Source organism: Lissotriton vulgaris, chromosome 3_1, assembly GCF_964263255.1.
Source record: "Lissotriton vulgaris chromosome 3_1, aLisVul1.2, whole genome shotgun sequence".
In the NCBI taxonomy this organism is placed as follows: Eukaryota; Metazoa; Chordata; class Amphibia; order Caudata; family Salamandridae; genus Lissotriton; species Lissotriton vulgaris.
In genome coordinates, this window is record NC_141689.1 from 1,107,283,967 (window position 1) to 1,107,309,201 (window position 25,235).

At 44.2% G+C, this 25,235-nt stretch overlaps 1 protein-coding gene across 2 annotated transcripts in view; it reads left to right on the forward strand.

Annotated features, from left to right (window-relative positions):
• The window catches only part of SLC9B2 (solute carrier family 9 member B2), a 368,958-nt gene that overhangs the window by 251,048 nt on the left and 92,675 nt on the right, over positions 1 to 25,235 (forward strand). For both annotated transcript variants that reach the window (XM_086961576.1, XM_086961577.1), the window contains exon 8: positions 8,585 to 8,691. In XM_086961576.1, coding sequence (XP_086817702.1) covers positions 8,585 to 8,691 — 107 coding nt within the window. The remainder of the gene's footprint in view (positions 1 to 8,584; positions 8,692 to 25,235) is intronic.

Sequence of the window (25,235 nt, forward strand, 5' to 3'; positions counted from 1 at the left end):
GACCTGGAACGACCTTCCCCTCCAGCTCCGTACAGCCCCCTCACTGGTAGACTTCAGAAAGAGACTCAAGGCCTGGCTCTTTGGCGGAGACACAGTGCCCTGATACCCCTAGGGGAGACAGTGTTGCTCTCTACAAATGCTGTTTGATTGATTTATTGACTTACATGTGTAATAAAATGGATTTGCCAGGGGAATGTGTCAGGGGTGAGTGTGGCAATTATGAAAATGCAATGTAAATGAGGTAGCCACCCACACCTTAGAACTGGTTATATACAACCATGTGTTAGTGCACCTTCTACACTTCTGAGCATTGAACTTTAGGTTTAATGTCTGAAGTGGTAGTGATGTAGGAAACACATCTGTATTAATCGGTAGACAGTCAAAATATCGAGTTGGAAATATCGACCTACCATAATATCGAGTCTGAAATATCGAAGGAGCATAATATCGAAGGCAAGAATATTGTAGGACAGAATATCGACCCAAGGTAAGTAATATCGATATACTTAATATCGATGTAAGTAATATCGAAGTTAGTAATATCGATAGCATATATATCGATGTTAATAATTTCGATGACACTAATATCGATATTTGTATTATTTTATAGTTTTTTATTATGTATGTGTTATATGTTAAATATAAGTATTTTTAGGGTTCAGGGTCAGTTTTCAGTTTTTGGGTAAAGGGGTATTTTTAGCGTTCTGGGTCAGTTTTCAGTTGTTGGGTAAGGGGGTATTTTTAGGGTTCAGGGTCAGTTTTCAGTTTTTGGGTAAAGGGGTATTTTTAGTGTTCAGGGTCAGTTTTCAGTTCGTGGGTAAAGGGGTGTTTTTTGGGTTCAGGGTCAGTTTTCTCGACTGTTGCACTCTCTGGAGTGGGAATAGTAATTTTATCCCTACGCTATCAAACGCTTTCCCTACTGTTCCACTCTCTGCAGTAGGAATAGTAATTTTTACCCTTACGCTATCCAACGTTTTATATAATTAATTGTTAAAATATCACATGTTTATTTTATTTTTTATATTATATTATGTTATTGTTTTATGTTTGTAAATGTATTAGTAAATTAGAATATATTTCATTAATTTATAAATTAGTAAATTAATTATTAATACTTATTGTTCAGTACATATATATTATATCTTTACTGTATATATTTAATTAATGTATTATTAATATATATGTATTATTTATTAATTTTAAACATTATTAGATACTTTTAAATATGTATATTTTATTTATTAGTGTTATATACTTACTTTTACATTTATATATATATAAAAAAAAAACGATATTTTTAACATCGATATTTTTTACATCGATATTATTTTTTTGATATTTTTGTACTTACCATGTTGTAGATAGGATGTCGATATTTTTTCCCTCGATATTGTTGACTCGATATTCTTGTAGGTCGATATTTCTGAGGTCGAAATTCTGTCAGTGATCCGTATTAATCATGTTCATCCAACGAATGGGGGAGTATTCAATCCCAGGCCTATCCCTACACATGCGAAATCAATGCACTGCAAAAGGTGTCCACACATGGACAGTTTGGTAAAACATGTGAATGCCACAAATGTGTGCGAAACTCATGCATGTCTGTGTCTAAGTTACATTTTAGGTGATTTGCGGCTGCGTTGAGGGATTTTACAAATCACAAATTTAGTTGTAAATTCTGACTATGAATAGACATTGCCATAACATATGGCTTTCTTCATCAATATGACTCTTCATTTATTATTTTCATTCCACAAGTCTGATTTGGGCTCATTTTCAGTGTCTTGCTACAGAGAGCTTTAACTGTCTTTTGCCGAGCACCTCTCTTTTCCGTTACCCAGGTCCCGGCATACCGAAAATGGTAATATGGTTACTCACTGCACCACTGACATTACATCAAGACTTTATCGTGATAGGAAGTAGTGCCTACAATTTCTTTTGCATGGTGTAATAGTGCCACACTTTTTGCATGGTGTAATAGTGCCACACTGTGATAATTATAGTGTGATATTCTGTATTTCATAGACTGTAATGTGGTTCATGTTCCATGCCCACAGTAGTCTAGAGTGTGGTGAGGTCATGGAGTATTGGAAGAATGCTGCTCAGTTGTAACTGGCTCTGGCAGCTGTTGGATGGGATCCTTTGGATATGAATAAACTTCAATTCAGAATCTACCCTGCTTCTTCATTTATATGGATACACTGGCGTAGTCGGCAGCTTCAAAGGATCTCAACTCAGATACTGTCTTGAATTTTTCTTCAACTTTATGAATTCATTTGAGGTGAGGCTGCACCTATTTACATGACTTTATTCTACTTGCTGTGCTGTGAACTTCAAGTAATGTGGGTCTAGTGGGATTTGAGCTTCGCCACTTACTGCTGAATATATATCAATTTCAAATATACATATGGCACTTCGATGTGGACTCATCCTAGATCTCTGTAACATTCGTTATTATCGTTTTGGATTCCAGACTGTTATGGATGCTATTTACCTTTTAAAGTTGAATTCCTGCTAAATTTGTGCAATTTTGGACATTTTCTTGCATGATTCATATTTAAAATTCAGGAATCTACAGCCTATAATTCTTTGGAGATGTTTTCATGAAGATAATTATATGGATTGTGATATTCCAATCGTTAAAACTGCTTGAATATACTTCGAAATACTGATTTCAACCGTTAAAACAGCTTAAATATACTTCGAAATATTGAAGATTTCAAAGGTAAACACTTGCTTACTGTGTCTCTACTGAAACGGTCACTGTGGATTCTTCGCATGCAGCGCTTGAAAGACGCCTTACATCCGCGAGAGAGTATGCATTGTTCAAGGCGATTTCTTCTCGGCATTCTCCGGTGGTCTACGTTTCTTCTTTGAAGATAACGCGTCATCGCGCACAGTCATCCAACACGTCCACGTAACGCGTAATGACGTGTTGTGCGTTGTGACGTCACGGCGGCCATTTTGAGATTACGGTTGCTTAGTTACAGAGGATTTTCATGGTGACGATCGATGGTGAAGTATTCTGCTGATTTCATTCTTCGTGTTCAGGGACAAACAGCCTTTCGATTTCATTCTCCTGTAATAAACTGTGAGTTTTCTTTGTTTTTTTTTTTTGGGTATTGGAGTTTTTCAAAGTGTTTTGCAGCGGTTTGCTCACTAGAGGATCGAAATTGTGTGTGGCAAATCTAACTTTCTTCGGAGTGTTGCAGATCGATTTTCAGGATTTCTACAGCGATTTGCACGCTTTCAATGTACAATTTTTATGAAAACTTGAAATCATCAGTGATTTGCACACTCTTTATTGCTGCAAATCATTTCATGGAATATTTAACAACGATTTACACACTTGCAGGGGTCAATCTTACAACAGTGTTCAATTTATAGTTGTCCATCTTACATCTTTGAGCAAACAATATTATTGTAATTCTGTATTAGACATACCACAGTTTTACTTAATTTTAATAAGCTTATGGTTATGTTTCATGTATGATGCATGATATTTTCTCATCTTTCTAATCGTAATGTTGTAAATTTTAGCATTCAAATATGCAGAATATTACAGCTGCACCCTTCTTCCTTGATACCCCAGGTGAACCACCAATTAGATGTAAATAGTGGAAGCGTGTTTTTGAAAGATATGCTAAGGTTTGTGGAACATCATTAAGTGCAGAAAGAAAAACATCACTTCTTCTGCATTGCTTAGGGTCCGAAGGCCAAGATGTGTTCGACCATCTTCCAGATTTATCTGTCTCAGAGTCTAATGGTTTGAATGAGTTCGAAGTTTGTATTTGTAAATTGGATAAACATTATCTGCCTAAGATTAGTACCATTCTTGAGAGGTACCATTTCGGGAAACGTACTCAAAAGGAAGGGGAAACTGTTGAAACATATATAACAGACTTGAGGAAGTTGGCTTCTTCATGCAAATATGACAATTTGACGGATGAACATATACGGGATCAGTTTATGTTAGGATGTAACATGGAAAAGGTTAGGGAGGAATTATGGCTTCGGGATGATCCTACTCTTGAGGAGGTTCTTGGTGTTGCAAAAAGAATAGAACACTCTTTAAAATGTGTTGATGTTCTCAAGAAAAATGGGGATGTAAAAGATGAAAAAGTTCATTTAGTTAAGGAGAAAACTTTTTAATTCACTTCTGGTGTTGATGTTAAAACAAATAGAGAATTTAAGAATGATAAATTTAAAAGCAAGGAGAAAGTCAGAACTTTGAAATGGTTTAGGTGCGACAAGACGGGGCATTTAGCAAATGATAGCAGATGCCCTGCATTTAATCACATTTGCTCAAAGTGTAAGAAAAAGGGTCATTTTTTCAAAATATGTAGGATGAAAATGACTCCAAGGGGCAAGAAAGTTGAGGTGTATGAGGACAATTCAGAGTCGTTTCCTGATGACATTGACTGCGTACAAATTATTGTTCAGATTCAAGATCTTTCTAAGAGAAAAAATTGTCCATTTGATGATATCCTCATTGATGGGGAATCAACAAGGGTGCTCTCTGACTATAGGGCTAAGATTACTATTGTTTCGAATGAGTTTTACAATCAAAAGCTTAAGAATAAAATCAAACTTTTCAAGCCAGCTATAGCATATGGGGGTGAACCGATAAAACCTCTTGGCTACTTCAGGGGTGTTTTTGAGTACAAGAATAGAATGGTAGCAGGGAAAATATACATATCAAAAAGGGGTGACAGTTTGATTAGTTGGCTCCACCAAGGGGACTTAGGAGTGTACTTAGATCCAAATGCGGATCCTCCTATTCGAATCAGAGAAAATGTTTGTGCTATTCAGAAATCTGATTCTCCTTTTAGATGTAGGAACTGTAATGTGTTGGTCTTGGATGAGAAGCACACTGTTACTCCTGATGATACGAGGAGTGAAGGGTGTGAATATTTGAAATCTCTCATTAAGGACTTTCCCAATGTGTTCAAGCATGAGCTGGGATGTTTAAAAGGGTATCAACACAAAATTAGGTTAAAGAATAATTCTATCCCAGTATGTTGTAACGTCAGAAACGTTCCATTGGCAGTTAGAGAAGATATGCAAAAGGAGTTGGAAAAATTGAAAGAAGGTGGAATAATTGAAGAGGTTGAAGGCACGGAGTAGTTGGCTCCGGTGGTGGCCGCAAGAAAACCGAATGGCGATCTTCGCCTATGCATTGATTTACCCCAACTTAATAAGAATGTGGTTATTGATAAATATCCGTTGCCTAAAATAAATGAAATGCTGGTCTTGTTGGGTGGTGCTAAGTTTTTTAGTACCATCGACTTAACATCTGCGTACCATCCAATACAATAGAGCTAGAGCAGAGTAGCAGAGATCTGACAGCATTCATTACGCCTTTTGGTACTTTTAGGTTTAAGATGATGCCATTTGGCCTTGTCTTGCCTCTTCCGTATTCCAAAGAGTCATGGAGAATGTATTAAGAGGGTTACCTGGGGTATGCATCTATCAGGATAACATCTTGATATTCGCCAATAATATGGATTAACATGATGTAAGATTAAAAGCTGTTTTAAGTAGGTTGAACGAATATAACCTCACTGTGAAAAAGGAGAAATGTAAATTCTGTGCAAACTCTATAAACTATCTTGGTCACATGATTGATGCACATGGTGTTAGGCCTGAGGAAGACATGGTGGGTACCATACAAAATATGAGTCCTCCCAATAACAAGGAAGAATTTATGAAGTTCTTAGGCATGGTGGAATATTATGCGAAATGTGTTAAGAACTTTGCAGAAACCACTGCCAACATGAGATGTTTATTGAAGAAAGGTGTTAGTTATAATTGGTCTTCTGAATGTGATGTTGAGTTTGCAAGAGTAAAAGAGTGTTTGAAAAATGCTCCTTCATTACAAAGTTATGATACCTCTCTTAAACCAATTCTCACGACGGATGCTAGTGAGAAGGGGTTGGGAGCGGTTTTACAACAATATGGCCCATCAGGATTGAAAACTATAATGTTCTTGTTTCGAAGTTTAAGGGATCCGGAGTCTAGATACTCTTTGGTAGAAAGAGAAGCTTTGGGGGTATTTTGGGCAGTCAAGAAGCTAAAGAAATTTCTGTGGGGTATGGAATTTGAGGTCAGGACTGATCATAAGCCCTTAGTAGAGATTTTTTTGAAGAAAGGGTTAGATTTAATTTCAGGCAGCATTAATAAATGGATAATGGGATTTCAGGAGTATTCATTTTGTATTAGGTACATTCCGGGAGTGGAAAATAAAATTGCTGATGTTCTCTCCCGTTTGGTTCCTTGTGGGGATCAAGTCAATATCAATGACAGTGATGATTCAGGGGATGAAGATAAGGAGTTTGAGGAAGAATTTGTTTGTACTTTAGATCTGGCAAGTATATCTGAAGAGAGATGGGTTAGAGAAGTGACCCAGGACAATACCTTGATGGAGGTTTTATCGTTGCTGTGTGTTAATTGGTATAGTGCTAAGGTTGGTTCTTTAGACACAAGTCCACTTTGGTATGTGAGACACGAATTGTCAGTCAATAGAGGGATTCTTTTTGGTTGCATGAGGTTAGTTCCTCCTGCTAGCATTAGAAAAGAGTTGCTAGACATGGCTCATGTTTCACATTCTGGTATCACTAAAACCAAAGAAAGGTTACGAAGTTCGTATTGGTGGCCAGCGATGGATAAATTCATTGAGAGAGAAATTCGAGATTACATTCCTTGTGGTCTTAGTGACAAATCTAAATTTCCTCATGTCCAACCTATGGTAGTGAGAAGACGTTCCAAAGGTCCATGGGAAGATATTGCTTTGGATATATTAGGACCAATCCATAGTAATGGCTTTCAAACTTTTCTTTTGGTTATCAAGGACATGTTTTCTAGGTGGCCTGAGGTTTTCTTTTTGTCCAGTATGTAGACACATAATGTAAAAAGGTGTTTGAAGGAATTATTTGCTAGAGAAGGTAATCCAAAATCAATTTTGACGGATAATGGTGTGCAATTGATTTCCAGGGAAATGGAAGATTTTCTTGAAAAAAGGGCCATAGCACACAAAAGGTGTGCGTTATATTATCCTGAAGGAAATGGCATGATTGAGAGATATAACAGGGTGTTGAAAGAAACCATTGTTCTTGCTAAATCCATGCATCTTGATTAGAAGAGTGAAGTATGAAAGAAAGTTGAGGAATACAGGTTAACTCCTCATTCTACTACTGGGAAATCTCCTTTCTTTCTGTTTCGTGGTAGATTTGCTAACACGTGTTTGGAACGTTTTTGGATTAATGATTATTGCAGAATGAAAGGGAGAAGTGAGAGTGTTGATGAAAAAGAATTGCATGATAGGGAAGAATATAAAGCACAGCAAAGGAAGAATAACTTTGACTTTAAAAATATCTGTAAAAAGAACGGTGGTTAAGGTAGGAGATTGGCTGGCCATTAAACGACCAGGTTTGTTTGGTGGTGGCAATTCAAAGTTTCTCAAACCTATGTTGGTTACAAAGGTTTTTAATAATGCTGTGAAAACTCAGGATCACAGAATATGGAATCTAAATAGAGTGGTCATAGTAACAACAATGACAAGGATATGAGCGACCATGATACTTTAGTGAAAGGGAATGAAGATGGAAGTATTGGCAGAAAAGAATGTGATCTTCTTCGTCGCTCTTCGAGGATTTCAAAACGTCCATCTTATCTGAATGATTATTCGTGATGTTATTTAAAGCTTTATCTGTGATGATGCTTGTTAGCTTTGTACATAGTTATTATAGGAGGGAGATGTGTGATATTCTGTATTTCATAGACTGTAATGTGGTTCATGTTCCATACCCACAGTAGTCTAGAGTGTGGTGAGGTCATGGACTATTGGAAGAATGCTGCTCAGTTGTAACTGGCTCTGGCAGCTGTTGGATGGGATCCTTTGGATGTGAATAAACTTCAATTCAAAATATACCATGCTTCTTCATTTATATGGCAATTCTACATACAGACATACTTTCAAACTACAAGCTAAACTCATTGGCTTTTGCATGAGAAGAATCAGGAGTTGGTAAGAGCGGTAGGTAGGGTGGGAGTAAGTAGACAGACGATGACGAGGTAAAATAAAAATTTTAAAAAGCAAACCACTTAACTTGCGCTCACAACGTCGCCCAGTGCGATGCGGCGAGCGCATGGTAAGTTTTTTTCTTTTTCTTTTATTTTACCTCGTCGTTGTCTGTCCACTTACCCCTACTCCACCGCCCTGCCGCTCTTACCTGCACGGGCCACTCCTGGAGAGGATAGAACTGTTGTCCCGCCACACTCAAAACCTCTCAGCTGCAAGCATGTCGATGCCACCATGTACATATCTGCCAGTTCCTCACAACTGCCAAAGGTTGGAACGTCACTGCTCCCATGCCAACAAAGAATTTCCCGGACATTCTAATGTCATTTTAAGGGCCACATTATAACAATATGCCTGTAATTCATGTATATACGCTATAAGAGCCTGCCCATTAACATATGTAAGAAAAGAACATATTCAACAGAGGTGCTTTGCTTGCTCGTGCCTGCACTTAAACTGCCCCAGGTCGCTCAATTAATTTGTCTTTTCGATACGTTTTCAAAGGTTCCACGGTTAACAACATTATTCGAGGAGTGCTGGAAGTTGTAGTCGGGGTAGCGTCTGGTGCACTTTTGGGATTTTTTCTTCGATACTTCCCAAGCAAAGAACAGGTAATTATCTCTTTCACTGTGAGAACGGTTGAGAAAAACGTGAAGCCATAATCCACATAATAACAGAAGAGAGTAATAAATGCTGGTGTACCCTCCGTTATTCTAACGCTAGCTCTGTCTTATGTTATGCTGCAAGATAGGAGTTTCTGCGTAGGGAAAGCTTAAGATTCACAGTAGTCTGAGGCGCCATTAACTTTGTCCGCAGCTTCAGTGAATACAGTTACCTGTGCACAGTATTTCTTTTTTTTGTTGTTGCAGTTTTACATATCGCGAACTCGACCCCGAGGTATCAGAGCTCTTTACATGAGCATCAGTTGCATTACAGACGAACACATTCATTTTGTTAGTCACCAGGAGATTAAGTGATTTGCCCAGAAGCACAGGATGTTTGAAACTCACACCAGACTCGAACCTGGTTCCCCAGCTTCAAACCCCTCCCAGGGGAGAGTCTCCCTCTCTCCCCCTGCCCACTTATCTGCATCTCTTTACCTTTCAATTACACTACTGACAACGTGATTTGGTGCAGTGAAAGGTCTCAGTTTATTCAAACATAACATGGTTGTACATTTTGCAGTTTCATGGGTCTTTTGTCAGGATCCATGTTATGGCATACTTTCATTGTCTTTGTACATTTCTTGTCATTATGTGCTCCCAGACAGTATATTTTGCGGGTGCCCCTTTGTCCAGGCCTCTGTGTCTGTGGTTCCAGCTTCTACTTGCTACAGAATTTAGTGGTTGTCCGTCAGGACCTGCCAGGCTGCAAGTACCATTCCACTTGCCCTGGACCCTTTGTTGGCCCCTCTCGTGCTCCCCAGGGCCCCTGCCATGTGGCTTCCCCAAGGCCCCCTATGTGAGCATTTCATCTACTCTTTATTTTATTTTTAAAGTTTTATATAGCGCTAGCTTAACCCGTAGGTATCAGAGCGCTTTACAAACACACAGTAAACAGCAGAAGGACATTACATTATATTGTAGGCCGGCAGTAAGGAAGCAAACCAAAGAAAAAAGAAAAAAAATACAGCATGGGAAATAAATATGCAGTGCAGCGGAGGGGGAGAGAGCAATAAAAAGAAACGGGTGAGAATTACATAGTCCCGTCACCCACTATCCTTGAATGTCCAGGGGGAGAGGAGACAACTCGGATATAGTAGTCTAGGTAAGTTGATGTTGGTCCTGATGGTATTTGTTTAGGAGATGGAGTTTCAGGTCCCTTTTGAAACAGGAGAAGGAGGGGTTGCATCTGAGGACTCCAGGGAGAGGGTTACACATCCTGGGGGCGTTGCCAGAAAACGATCGGTATTGGGTGTTTTTTTTTCTCCATTTTCGGAGGAATAAGAAGGAGAGAGTTGGAGCTTCTCAGCGTTCTGGATTGACCTGCTCTCATCAGTTTGTTATTTAGGTAGTTGGGGGCAGGAGAGTGAAGGGTTTTGTGTGTGATGCAGGCCAGTTTATAGATACATCTCCCTTCCATGGGAAGCCAATTGAGGCAGTTGAGAGCTAGAGTGATGTGTTCAAATCTTTTAACTCCAGATACTAGTCGAGCGGACATTTTCAGCACTGCCCTCAGAGGGGCTAGGTGAGCTTTTGGAGTCCCTGTAAGGATGGCGTTTCCGTAGTCTATTTTAGAGCGAACTAGGGATTGGACTACTGTCTTGAGGCCATCGTGGGGTAGAAAAGGTTTCAAGTTCTTGGGGTGTTTTAGAGAGAAAAGAGCACTTTTTGCAGAGTTTTTGATGTGGGCCTCCATTAATAAGTTCTTGTCAAGGGTGATGCCTAGAGACTTAACTGAGTCGGAGAGGGTAAGGGGGCAGGTTAGGGCAGTCGGATTCTTAAGCAATTCTTGGATTGGGCGATGGTTATTTTTTGGAGAGAATAGGATTAGTTCCGTTTTGTCTGAGTTGAGCTTTAAGTGGTTAACGTAGAACCAAGATTGGATCTCGGTTAGGGTGGTATTGAGGAGGTTGATGTCGTTGGGGGACTTGATCCTGAAATAGATTTGGGTGTCGTCCGCGTAAAGGTGGTAGTGCACTCCAGCTTTTTTCAATATGATTGTGAGGGGCTCCAGGAAGAGATTGAAGAGGGACGGGGAGAGGATCGAGCCTTGTGGGACCCCAAGTGTGACTTTAGTAGACTTTGAGTGACAGGAATTCATTTTAATTTGTTGCGAGTGGTGTTGAAGGAAGGAGGTGAACCATTTTAGTACTGTGCCATTTATGCCGGAACGTTTCGACAGGGTCTTCAGAAGGGCTGGATGGTTTACTGTGTCAAATGCTGCAGAAAGGTCAATAAGGATGAGTAGGCAGGCATCACCTTCGTCTAGGGCCTTGTGAATGTCGTCGGAGACGTTGAGCATAGCTGTTTCCGTACTACAGCCCTTTCTGAAACCAGATTGAAAGGCGTTGAGGAGGTTGAACTCATCAATGTGTTTATTGAGTTGGAGGAGAACACATTTCTCCAATGTTTTTGCAAGGAATGGGAGGTTAGAGATGGTTCTGAGGTTGTTAAGATCATTAGGGTCTGCCCCAGGTTTCTTGAGAATGGGTGTGATTTGTCCTAGTTGAATGGAGTCTGGGACACAGCCTGAGGTGAGAGAGGCGTTGATGATTTTTGTCCAGAAAGGGGAGATGGTGTGGTTGAGTTCGTTTTTAATTGGGGAAGGGAGGGGGTCCATAGTGTGGGAGGAAGGTTTTAGATTAGAAATTATATTGAAGACCTCGCTAACCGACATTATCTCAAAGTCGGACCAATGCGATTGTTTTTTGGCTGGAGGTAAGTTTGATTGTCCTTGGTAAGAGCTCTTTCCGAGTGGTCAAGGGAGGTTGAAGGGGGGTCGGTTAAGGGGGAAGGAGGGTTAGCCGTTTGTAAGAAGGATTGATCAATTTTAGAGACTTTATTAGTGAAGAAGGTGGCGATTTCTTCACATCGCTCATTGGTGGCTTCGATTTCTTGAGAGGGATTGCAGTTAGTTTGGCTTTTTAAAATGTCGAAGAGTTCTCTTGGTCTGTTTTTCGCCAGATCAAGTTGGCTGCGGAAAAAATATGCCTTTTCATTGAAGATGTGTTTTTTGTATGACCGCCGAGCAGATCTAAGATGTGTTAGGTGCAAGGACGAGGGGTTTTGTCTCCAAGACCTTTCCGCTTGTCTGAGTTGACGCCGTTCATCATTCAGCTCCACGTTAAACCAGAGTTTTGATTTGGTTCTCCTCAGTTGTTTGAGTTTGAGAGGAGCTATTTGATCTAAAACCTCTGTCATTCTTGAGTTAAAGTGTGAAGTGAGGTCATCAGCCGTCCATGAAGAGGGATGGAGTTGAGGATGGGGATGAATCTTGGCTTCAAGTTCGGATAAAGGTATTTCTTTGATGTTTCTGGTCAAGAGTTTAGGTTTGACAACACATAAAGGTTGGAGGCTGACAAGTGTGTCAATCCTGAACAGAATGAGGTGGTGGTCAGACCAGTCAATGGGAGAAATCGCTCTCAGGGAGATCAGATAATTGTTGGTTATGATCGCATCTAGTGTAGCACCTTTGATGTGCGTTGCCTTATTGCAGAGTTGCTTGAGGTTATATATTTCCAGAAGGTTGGAAAGGTTCAGGACAGTGAAGTCTTCTAGGTCGTTCCAGTGGATATTGAGGTCACCCAAGAACAAGTCTTTAGTGTCTGTCAAGGAGAATCGTGTTATTAGGTCTGTTAGTTCTTGGGGGGGAAAAGGATACGCTCTCCAGGAGGATGGTAGATGGTGTAGAATTTGATGGGTGGGGTGCCCTTGGTAGTGAGTTTGACGCCTAGGTATTCAAGCGATAGGTATTATGCAGGTTTGAGTTTGGAAATCTGTATTCCATCTCTATGAATGATGTCTAGTCCCCCGCCCCCCCTCCCCACAATTTTGATCGGCCTGTCTTGTCTGATGATGTACCCTGGAAGGGTGAGAATGACAAGAATCGGGGTGGAGTGGGCATTAAGCCAGGATTCTGTGAGGAAGGCATGGTCAGTTTCTTCAGCGAGAAGAGCTTCAGCAATGTCAGTAACGTGTTGTACTGCTGATCTGCAGTTTAGGGGCATGCAGGAAAAAGGACGGGGAGCCTCGATGATGGGGGGAGTTAGGTGGATAGAGGTGTATTGAGCAGGGGGTCTAGGCAAGTGGACTGTATTCGGGATTCTGCTAGTGCCAATAATAACAGGGATGTGGAAAGGGGCTGGCTTCTGGTACAAAGCGAGGTGAGAGTCATAGAGCTCATCCGGTTTCTGACTGTGGCTGTGTTCTGTCATTTCGCTCCCTCAGTACCCATGCTGTGAGGCATCCCAAGGACACTGTGTGAGCCTTCCATCTACCTCTAGTAATTTTTCTCTCTTTTGTAAATATCTTTCCTGGGTTTCTTCCACCTCACCTCTACTTTTGCGGCTGCGACTCCCTCGTCCTTTGGTGTGGGTGGGATTTTTTCTTCCACTGGTAGATGGGGGGTTGTGTTTTACTCAGGGCTTTGCGCCCTTATTTAACACCCCCTTCTGGCCGCTCGCCAACTCACCCCCTGCTAGGGGGGGCGTTGGCTTCCTTGGGGGCGGCCAGGACATTAATCGCTGGGGTTCTCCTGACTTTTCCCTTTGCCTGAAATTGTGGAGGCCTCGAGCAGGGAACTGGTGGGGCTGGCAATGGGTAAGGTATTATCTTTACTAAAAGCTTTAAGACTTTTAGTATCACTATGTTCTGTCCTAATTCTTGCAGTGCTTAACTCCGGTGCTTCCTGACTGAAGTCCCTACAGAGCAGCTTTTCCCATCTTACTCCCCTGACTACGCCTTGCTACTGCAGGCTGTAACTCCAACCTTGCTGCTCGATCTGCCCTGTACATTTGCATTGCCGGCCTCTGCCTAAGACCTTTGATTTCCCAGCTAAACCCCCTCTACTCTTGCCTACGGACAGGCTAACTGCTAAATCATCTCTCCTGTGTATAGTGCACGCAGCCACGTTTGTACCTGTATTTGCAATAATTGAAACATGCCGCGGTTTTTAGGTCTCGCCTTTACCATTCCGCAGGAATGGGAAATGGGGAGAATTCAAGTCGGCAAAATCCACTTCAAACCACGGGCTTTCAGCCCGCGGTTTTCTTTAAGTTCACGTGATTAAACATGCACGCGCATCGGCAGCATTTCTCCTGCAGGCTCGCAAAAGGCTTTCCTCCCTCCCCACATCAAAGGCATCAATCACCCTCCCACAGGCTTCCCCAGCGCTGCCCCGCCCCGTGCTTCACAGCCAGGCCATCTGTTCCCTGCCAGACCTCTCACACCTCCGTCACAGCATGCCTGTGTACTTCAAAGGCTTATCACTTCACACGGCCGGCCGCAGGCCGTGCAACCAGAGCACTTCAGTTGGTGCGCAGCCCCCCTCCCAGCACTGCCTTGTTACTCTCGGCAGCCGTGAGTCCCTAAACACTTTTTATATTTAATTAGCAGCAGCAGCATTTCTCCTGCGCCAGGCCACATCAAAGGCTCTGTGCCACTTTCACCCACACAGCAACACTTACAGACACGCAATGCCACTCACACCCACGCAAGCCCACTATCATCCACGCAACACCACACTCACCCACGCAACGCCACTCACCCAAGCAACACCACTCACACACGCAACCCCACTCACACACGCAACCCCACTCATCCATATTTACTCACCAGCTGAACTTCCCTCTCGCTGCCTTGGTTGTAAACACCCCTTTCGCGACACCATATCGCCAGCCGCGACCCAGGAATACTGTATGTATGTACTAAACTGCCGGTCATTACCGAGGCACAGCACACAAATTGCCCTGCTGCTAGAGGAGCGCAAGCCGGACGCTATCTTCTTAACAGAGACATGGCTTACATCTCAATCCGAGCCAGACATAGTCTTAGCCTTACCCTCTGGGTTTCAAATCTATAGGTTAGACCGGACTGAGGGGAGAGGAGGAGGCCTGGCTATCATACTAAAAGACCAGTATCGCTGTCGCACCACAGCTGAAACTATTCCTGAGTGCGAGAGCTTAGCATTCAGCATAGATTTTACTGCAAACAGCTCCTTCTCCGGCACTCTGATATACCACCCCCCAGCGCCGGCTAAGTTGTTCCATAGGTCTCTTCCAGACATCATAGCCAAACAAATTATGACCTCCGCTAATTACACGGTCCTAGGAGACCTTAATTTCCATTTCAACTCCCCTACAGATCATACCGCCACGGAACTAACAGATGATCTAGCAGCCTTACAATTAATTCAGCTTGTCACAGCCCCCACTCATGAAAAGGGTAACCTACTTGACCCAATTTTTAGCAACTGCACCGAGCTGGTGGTGGGCCAGCCCACTCGCCTTCCCTGGTCAGATCATTTCCTAGTCCCGCTTACCTGGCTCACCTGCAAAACCTCCCTGCCTACCCCCCAAGTCGTAACGAAGAGGAATTGGGCTAAACTACCTATGGAGTCTTGGATAACCAACTTAGATTCCACCCGCCCATCCCCCCGCAAAGACCCCAACTTGGCAAACAAGAACTATGAGGACTGGATCACGAACTCACTCGATACGATTCTCCCTTTTCGGTGATCTATATCAAAGAGGCTGCATAAATCAGCACCCTGGTTCTCAGACACCTTAAGAGAAAAAAAACGCCTATGTAGGAAACGAGAGAGAGCGTGGCGTCTAGATTTCCTACCTGAAAAAAAGTCCCAATATAGAGATGCTATCAAGGCCTACAGAGATGGGGTTAGGGCGGCCCAGGCCACCTACTTCGCGGACAAAATTATGGAAGCCAAATCCAAACCCAAGGAAATCTTTCACTTGGTAAAAAAATGCACCAAAGTGAACACAACTCCCCCCCTTGGCAAAAACGCAAGAACAATGCAATGAGCTAGCGGAATTCTTCCATAACAAAGTTACACAAATCTACTCCTCCTTCCCGATAGCAGCCACAAATCCAGTAACAGCCGACCAAACATCTTCGAGACACCCCACTCCCCCAGACCAGCCAAATCTTGATCACTTCCCCCCATTAGACCTTGACACCCTTAATCAATTGGCACGCCAAGTCAAATCTGGCTCTCCTCGTGACCCAGCTCCCCCGGAGATCTTGCTCCAGGCAAGCCAAGCCACCCTTCCCGTAATTCTGCACCTATTAAACTCTTCCATTTCCTCCTGTACAGTGCCCACTGTATGGAAGAGAGCCATGGTACGGGCACTATTAAAAAAAAACCATCTTGATCCAGAAGATCACTCCAGCTACCGTCCTATTTCACTTCTCCCCTGGGTAAGCAAGGTCCTGGAGAAGCATATAAACATCGAGTTAGTCCAATTTCTTGAGAACAACTTGCTATTGGACACGACCCAGACAGGCTTCAGACCTAAGCACGGTACTGAAACCGCCTTGTTAGCGGTTACCGAAGAATCACGCAGGATACTAGATCAAGGAGGATCAGTGGCAGTGATCCTCCTTGACCTAAGTGCAGCCTTTGATACGGTCAGCTATGCCACCTTGCTGAACCGTATATGTAACATCGGAGTAACAGGCGATGCACTGAGGTGGCTTGACTCTTTCCTGACCAACAGATCTTTTCAGATCTTTGACAGGGAAATAGTGTCAGCCAGCAAATCACTGAGCTGTGGGGTGCCGCAGGGCTCTTCTTTAAGCCCTGCGTTGTTCAACATATACATGAAACCACTGGCTGCGGTCGTTGAACCGCACGGTATTAAAATCATATCGTATGCCGACGATACCCAGCTAGTGGTTTCTCTGGCCCAAGAGGGCAACAGGCAAACCCCGGAAGGCCTGATGAAATGTCTAGAGGATGTCAAGGAGTGGATGACATCCTCCTCTCTAAAACTCAATGGAGATAAAACTGAGCTCATGCTCCTGGGCCCAGTATCACCAGTGCCACTCATCTCCCTATGGCCTTCCTGTCTGGGCATCCCTCCTACCCCTAAGGAAAGTGTAAAAAGCCTAGGAGTATGGCTGGACAAAAGTCTCTCTTTCACCACTCAGGCCACTAAGCTATCTGCCACATGTTTCGGCCTACTCAGAACACTGAGGAAGGTTCTACCCCTTCTGCCAATGGAAGCCAAACAAGTGGCAGTACAAGGCCTGATTCAGTCCCGGCTAGATTCAAACAGCGCCCTATACGTGGGAGCCCCCGAGATGACCTTACGAAAGTTGCAGGTGGTACAGATCTGTGCAGGCCGTACCCTGCTACAGATCCCACGCACTCCGTCAGTCAGATCCGGATTAAAAAGCTTGCACTGGCTGCCAGTGAGGCAGAGAGTGGCATTCAAGGCACTCTGCATTGCCCACCGGGCCTTCTGGAAGACAGGCCCAGCAATCAATGACAACTTAGTCACCCACTACCACCCAAGTAGAAATCTCCGCTCTGCGGAGGCTTTCTTGGCTGTGGTACCTAAAGTTAGGAGAGCTAGGAACGCCTCGAAGCTGTGGAACTCACTTCCTTTACAACTCCGGTCCAACCGAACCTGCTCTCCTTCCGCAAACAACTGAAGACCCTTCTGTTTACAAGGTCCACCGAGTTCTAACCTCTTCGGCACTGCCCAGCTCTGTCTACATCCCCAGCGCTTGGACGCCCATTGGGCAGCAATCGCGCTATATAAATCAATATTCAATTCAATTCAATTCACGCAACCCCACTCATCCACGCAACCCCACTCATCCACGCAACCCCACTCATCCACGCAACGCCACTCACACATGCAACGCCTCTCACCCACGCAACACCACTCACACATGCAACGCCACTCACCCACGCAACGCCACTCACTCACTCACTCACTCACTCACTCACTCACTCACGCAAAGCCACTCACACCCACGCAGTGCCACTTTCACCCACACAGCACCACTTTAAGACACGCAACGCCACTCACACCCACGCAAGCCCACTATCACCCACGCAATGCCACACTCACCCAAGCAACGCCACTCACCCAAGCAACACCACTCACACACGCAATTCAACTCACCCACGCAACCCCACTCATCCACGCAACACCACTCATCCACGCAACGCCACTCATCCACGCAACGCCACTCATCCACGCAATGCCACTCATCCACGCAACGCCACTCACACATGCAACGCCACTCACACATGCAACGCCACTCACACATGCAACGCCACTCACACACGCAATGCCACTCACCCACGCAACGCCACTCACCCACGCAACGCCACTCACCCACGCAACGCCACTCACTTACGCAAATCCACTCACACCCACGCAGTGTCACTTTTACCCACACAGCACCACTTTCAGACACACAACGCCACTCACACCCACGCAAGCCCACTCTCACACACGCAACTCCACACTCACCCATGCAATGCCACTCACCCACGCAACGCAACTCACCCACGCAACGCCACTCACCCACGCAACGCCACTCACACATGCAACGCCACTCATCCACGCAACACCACTCACACATGCAACGCAACTCACCCACGCAACCCCACTCATCCACCCAACGCTACTCACACAAGCAACGCCACTCATCCACGCAACACCACTCACACACGCAACACCACTCACACATGCAACGCCACTCACACATGCAACGCCACTCACACATGCAACGCCACTCACACATGCAACGCCACTCACACACGCAACGCAACTCACTCACGCAAAGCCACTCACACCCACGCAGTGCCACTTTCACCCACACAGCACCACTTTCAGACACGCAACGCCACTCACACCCACGCAAGCCCACTATCACCCACGCAATGCCACACTCACCCACGCAATGCCACACTCACCCACGCAATGCCACACTCACCCACGCAATGCCACACTCACCCACGCAACGCCACTCACCCAAGCAACACCACTCACACACGCAACCCCACTCACACGCAATGCCACTCACCCACGCAACGCAACTCACCCACGCAACGCCACTCACCCACGCAACACCACTCACCCACATAATGCCACTCACCCACGCAACAACACTCACCCACGCAACAACACTCACTCAAAGCAACACGACTCAAACACGCAACGCAACTCACCCAAGCAACACCACTCACACACGCAACCCCACTCACACGCAACGCCACTCATCCACGCAACGCAACTCACCCACGCAACGCCACTCACCCACGCAACACCACTCACCCACGTAACGCCACTCACCCACGCAACGCCACTCACACATGCAAAGCCACTCACACACGCAGCGCCACTCACTCACGCAAAGCCACTCACACACGCAACGCCACTCATCCACGCAACCCCACTCACACATGCAACGCCACTCACACATGCAACGCCACTCACACATGCAACGCCACTCACACATGCAACGCCACTCACACATGCAAAGCCACTCACACACGCAGCACCACTCACTCACGCAAAGCCACTCACACCCACGCAGTGCCACTTTCACCCACACAGCACCACTTTCATACACGCAACGTCACTCACACCCACGCAAGCCCACTATCACCCACGCAATGCCACACTCACCCACGCAACGCCACTCACCCAAGCAACACCTCTCACACATGCAACGCCAATCATCCACGCAACGCCACTCATCCACGCAACGCCACTCATCCACGCAACGCCACTCACACATGCAACGCCACTCACACATGCAAAGCCACTCACACATGCAACGCCACTCACACATGCAACGCCACTCACACATGCAACGCCACTCACACATGCAACGCCACTCACTCACTCACGCAAAGCCACTCACACCCACGCAGTGCCACTTTCATCCACACAGCACCACTTTCAGACACGCAACGCCACTCACACCCACACAAGGCCACTATCACCCACGCAATGCCACACTCACCCACGCAACGCCACTCACCCACGCAACGCCACTCATCCACGCAACGCCACTCATCCACGCAACGCCACTCATCCACGCAACGCCACTCACACATGCAACGCCACTCACACATGCAACGCCACTCACACATGCAACGCCACTCACACATGCAACGCCACTCACACACGCAACGCCACTCACCCACGCAACGCCACTCACCCACGCAACGCCACTCACCCACGCAACGCCACTCACACATGCAACGCAACTCACTCAAAGCCACTCACACACACGCAGTGCCACTTTCACCCACACTGTGCAGTGCACAATAGGTCTCGCAGTAGGAAAGTTGGAGCTATTGGTTTTGTAAATGACAAAGCCCTTTATGTTTTTAAAATGAAAACAAAAATAAAAGGCATTGTTATTTGCAATTGTAATAGCTCCAACGTTCCTACTGCGAGACCTATTGGCAACGCCAGTGCTTGTTTATTGAATTCACTGTGTTGGCTAAGAAAGCTGGAGGCTCCAGGCAGACTTTCCCTCGTGCTATGCCGACGTGGCTGCATATTTCTACCACTAGGTGATGATGCTCCGGTTGATTCAGGCTCAAAATGAGCCAAAAACATCATGGCAGAGTTATCACGCGCCCTTTTGAAACAGTAAACTAGCGTGAACAACTAGCCGCATTCATCTCAGCGCCCCTCTATTTGGACAGGGATACTACTGCAAATAACCTAAACATCAGCTCCCCTCTCTTCCATTCCCGCCACCAGTTAATTGGGCAGCAGGGCCAAGGTAAAGAACAATGCATGGATTTGCTCCATGGCAAATTGTTTACCAGATTCAAATTAGCAACTTAACTTTGTTGTCTCTATTTGGCGCTTATTTGCCTTCATTGCCGTTTTCGCCGAAATGCTGAACATGCCAGTTTACCAAGCAGTGACACGATTACGTGCCTTCTAGCTCGCCACATTCCAGTACCACTCACACTATTCCTGTGTGCGGAACTCCGGTGATGCAAATCACGCGAAAGCAAATAAAATGGCTCTTGGGATGCTGCCTGATTTTAAGTACTTAGCAGAGGTGCAAAATCTAAAATGTATTTCCATGCCTTGAGATTACTTTGAAACAAAGCAAATTTGTTATTGGGACCTTGTTCCGTATTGAAACTTTCTTCAAGAGGCCTGTAACTACAAAAAAAAAAACACAAGCCTGTAACTGGAAATGTTTGCTGAACATCACAGAAAATATTCTACTGACTCACACACCTCTGGGTACACTTAACAGGAGAGGGGCGTAGTTCGGGCTCTGAGGCACACACAGCTTAAATCTTATGAGCTGCTTCATATCTTTGTTCCTGTGGCTTGAATCTTGTTACTTGCCTTCATTGCCATTTTTTCCTAAACGCTCTATATTTTATGCTTGTAATTACTCTCACAGTGAGAGCGGAACCATCGTTTCACCCAAGCATGGACTGAAACCCAGAGCCCTCTATTACACTTCCTGCGCACATAGCATATCCATAGTTCCAAAATAAACTATTGCAGGGATTCTGTTCATACACAGAACTGTGCACAGAGACCCAGGACCTCAGTGAATTGTGGTAGACCAAAAAACCTAGAACCCCTAACCGACTAGCATCAGTGTCACATTAGCTCTTCGTCCTATAGCAAAGGTACCAATGATTAGACAACCCAGAACATGCAACTTAGGTTACTCTCATGAATGGTGGGAATCAAGAACACTCTTTTGTTTGTTATTCTCACACCAGTCCACAACGTGAGTAAATAGAGACATGAAAATTTTTAAATGTTTATTTTAACAACGTGCTCTAAGATACAGCATTTCTGCTAATATAAGCAGGCATAAGATTAAAAATAATACGAACAGCATTGTTACAATCCCATAAAACACAAAAGGAGAAATCATATTATAATGATAGTGGAAACAGGTCCTTTAGTGCCTTATATGCCACCCTCCCTAGCTAGGAACTATGTTTTATATAATACAGAAGGTCTCTTAGGCTTGAATGGGGAACCCCATACCTACAAGATCAGCAGAGGTGAATCACATCAGGATCTGCAAAAGCTCTCTCTCTCTCTCTGGAAACAGATTTTATCCAAGTGCCAAAAATCTTGCATGCAGTGCAATATTAAAAGCGCCAGAATTTCAGTTAGCTGCAGCTGCGTGCATATTGTGTCTAAGCTTGGGCCGATCAGCCCAAATAACAGCTAACATTGTTATGATAACCTTAGAGGGTTCAGCACTCACTGTGCAGACTAAGGTCGCGATGTAAGTCTAGGGATGTTGAAAACAAGCCATTCTTATGTGAAGATATTCACACAGTCAAACTTACAACAACAGTTTCACGCAGTGTTGTTTGCAAAAAAGGCAAAATGATGTTTAAACTTCTAATAAGCCTATGCTAACATAGCAATGTGTGCAAGCAGGGCCCTGACTTCACTACACCCTCCCTTGATCGGAACACGCACAAAAAGGGGGGCAATTTTGGAACGCAGAGTTCAAGTTCAAGTGAGACAGAACAAAGTTCAAAACTTGCCAAACTGGATAATTGGGAGTAAAATTCCAAATTAGTAACCACCCAAAAAAAATTCAAAACCAAGCAGAGGCTGTATAGTGTCCAACACAAATAATGTGTAGAAAGAAAAAAGGAATGAAAAACCATGAGCCCAGTACGTGTTTATGAAGTAGAAAAAATGTCACTTCAATCCAACAGCGTATAGATACAGTACGTTGCAACCCCCTCTAATAGGAAGTTGTTGTTATCATCAGAGAACATTTCAGCCATCCAATTCAGCAATGGAAAGGAAAAATACGTGTTTTTCGATAGCCTGACCCTCTAGCACCATCAGAGGACCACTCGGGTCATTTTCAACATAACTGCGTGCCAGGAAGCCAAGTGTTGCCGCACATATGTCCCAATTACCTAGGACTCTATGCATCGCTGCAAAGGCCATAATCCCGATGCCAGAACATTCTAACTCATGAGTAACTAAGGGACTCATCAGTTGATCATAATCCGGGTTAGGAGACCCCGTATTGCAGTGACACAAATCCAGAGCCCACTCTGTCGCTGCCATGTGGAGTTCCTCAAGGCTCATCCCTTAGTCCGACACTCTTTAACATTTATGTGTCTGACCTTGCCAATACCATTCGTGCCCACTGGATGAGCCTGACCTCCTATGCCGACGACACTCAGTTGGTTCTTGCCATTAAGAATGATGGACACAAAAAAGCAGCTGACCTTAATCAAGGCATGTTGGCAAATGGAAATTGGATGGCTTCCAATTGCCTAAAATTAAATTCCGACAAGACGGAAGTAGTCATTTTCGGTCATCTGACACCGGAATGGTCCTCTTGTTGGTGGCCCGCGTCATTGGGCCTTCCCCCTGAGCCCGTTAGCAAGGTGAGGAATCTCGGAGTCATTTTTGACGACCGTCTTACTTTTCTCCCTCATGCTAACCAGATCACTTCTGCCGCTTTTTACAAACTGAGATTAATTAAGAAAATCCTTCCTTTTCTCCCTGATTCTGCCGGCAAAACATTGGTCACCTCTCTGGTATTGTCGACCCTGGATTATTGCAATGCCCTGTTCTTGAATGCTCAAGAAGGAGTTTTGAACAAAATGCAATTAATCCAGATTTCAGCAGCTAGGCTCAATCCCCAAATTTCATTCCGTTTCTGCAACTATCAAAGAACTACATTGGCTACCTATAAGGAATAGCATAAAATGCAAAGTTCTTTGTATAGTGTTTAAGGCCATGCATAACATGGGACCTGCTTTTTTTACTCAAAATCTGACTCCTTACTGTCCGTCCAGAACCTTACGCTCTTCCAGTCTGAATGATTTGGTGGTCCCACGCAGCAAATCTGTCTCATGGGGAGACAGAAGATTTCTTGTCTCAGCCCCCAGACTTTGGAATACTCTGCCTCCTTCGATTAAATCAAGCCACTCACTCTGGTCATTTCGTAAACAACTCAAGACTTGGCTTTTTAATCAGTAGACCCACTCTTCCCCTCCTTGGTTGAATTCTGCAGACGTAATAGCGCCGAGACGCCCAAGGGCCTTTGTTCGCGCTCTAAAAATTTCATTAATAAATAAATATAAATAAATAAATTCGAAACAGCAATCCAGGCAATGGAAGACAGACTGTACGCATGTAAAGTAGGAGAAACGGAACGCTAATCCATATGCTGCACTCAATGTAGCCAGAGGCAGCGCTCCATAGTAATCAAGCATCCGGTTGCGAAGTTGAAGCAGCTGGGGCCGATTGTCTTGTGACACAGACAGTGCAGCCATTTCTGAGCAAGCAAATTAACAGCAGTACACCGGCAGCTAGGGTAAGAATTAACGGTAAACCGCCAAAGAGGCTGGAAAAAATAGAGTGAAAAAATGCAAGTATCACACCAAATATAGTTTGGAATGAGGTCACAAGGCCAGAACGTAAAAATTTTTAAAAGTGCACCAAGCCTGTGGTCGACGAGGCATTGAATATTGTGTCAATCAAAGCACTGAAATGCAGGGGGGGGATCAGTATTCAAAAGGGCATGTTCCTCGGTGAAGGACGAAAGTTTCACGCAAAGAAGTAAGGGCGACTTCTTTCTGAGGCAATAGAGCCCTCATTCGACTCATCTTGTGGAACTCTACTTTTAAGGTCGGAATGGAAGGCCAGATAGATACATCAAGCTTCCCATGCGGCGGAAGAGGGAATAGCACATTCTTGCAGCAAACTACACGTTGGGAGACAGTCACAATGTACGGAATCCCTGCCAGCATCCCACAGCAATCTTCATTATTTAAAAGCAAATAACTACCGTTTGCTAGCAACGTGAAAGTCAGCTATAGCCAGGGCGGGTGTACCCTTTAAAATGCAGGCCAAATTCGGCGTGTTCGAATTACAAGAGCCATGCAATTGAATATTCTAGCAGACTAGTGAGGGATCAGACGTGGAAGTGCGCTCTTAACCTTTTAAATAAACTTCTTTACCCTCCCTCAGGCACCTATAGGTAAATGGCAGAGACCATACTTCATGGAGAAAGGCCCTACCCAATGGTTCCTATCTGCCTATAGCATAGTGTTTCATGCAAGCACTAAATTTGAACAGGGGAAATGGTAATGTTATTAACCAATGAGTTAACCAAACAGCTGAATTTGATTTGGCAACAGAAAAAGGCAAAGGTTCCAATTTTTCAATATGCAAAAGTGAATATGCAGCATCCTTCATTGACACAAATTGTTGTTTTTCAGTCAAATTAAACGGTAAAAATAGAGAGGACGTATTTATGTAGTCCCATGGAACTTTACCAGCTTTTAAAGTTTGCAAAGTCCAGGCAAACTGCATAATGGAATGTAATTGATTTTGACCATGGTACAATACAGACACTTCATCTTGCACAATATCGAGAGCAGATGATACAATATTATCTAAGGTGTAAATTTGGGAAGAAAGTGTGTTACTGCTATTATCTACAACTGCAAGCACTTTCTCAAAATTAGCTTGATCAATAGCTCTTAATCTAGATGCAGCTTCAATTTGAGACAGTTTCTAAACTTCATTGTAACAGCATATATCTATCTTTTGGATCTGCCTGCTGCAGGACCTTTCACAAAGTCATTCACATCAACATCGTCAGTCAATTTGGACAAATGGAGCTTAACTGATGCTAAAGTGGAATGTTTGAGCTAATTCTGGCATAACTTGCCT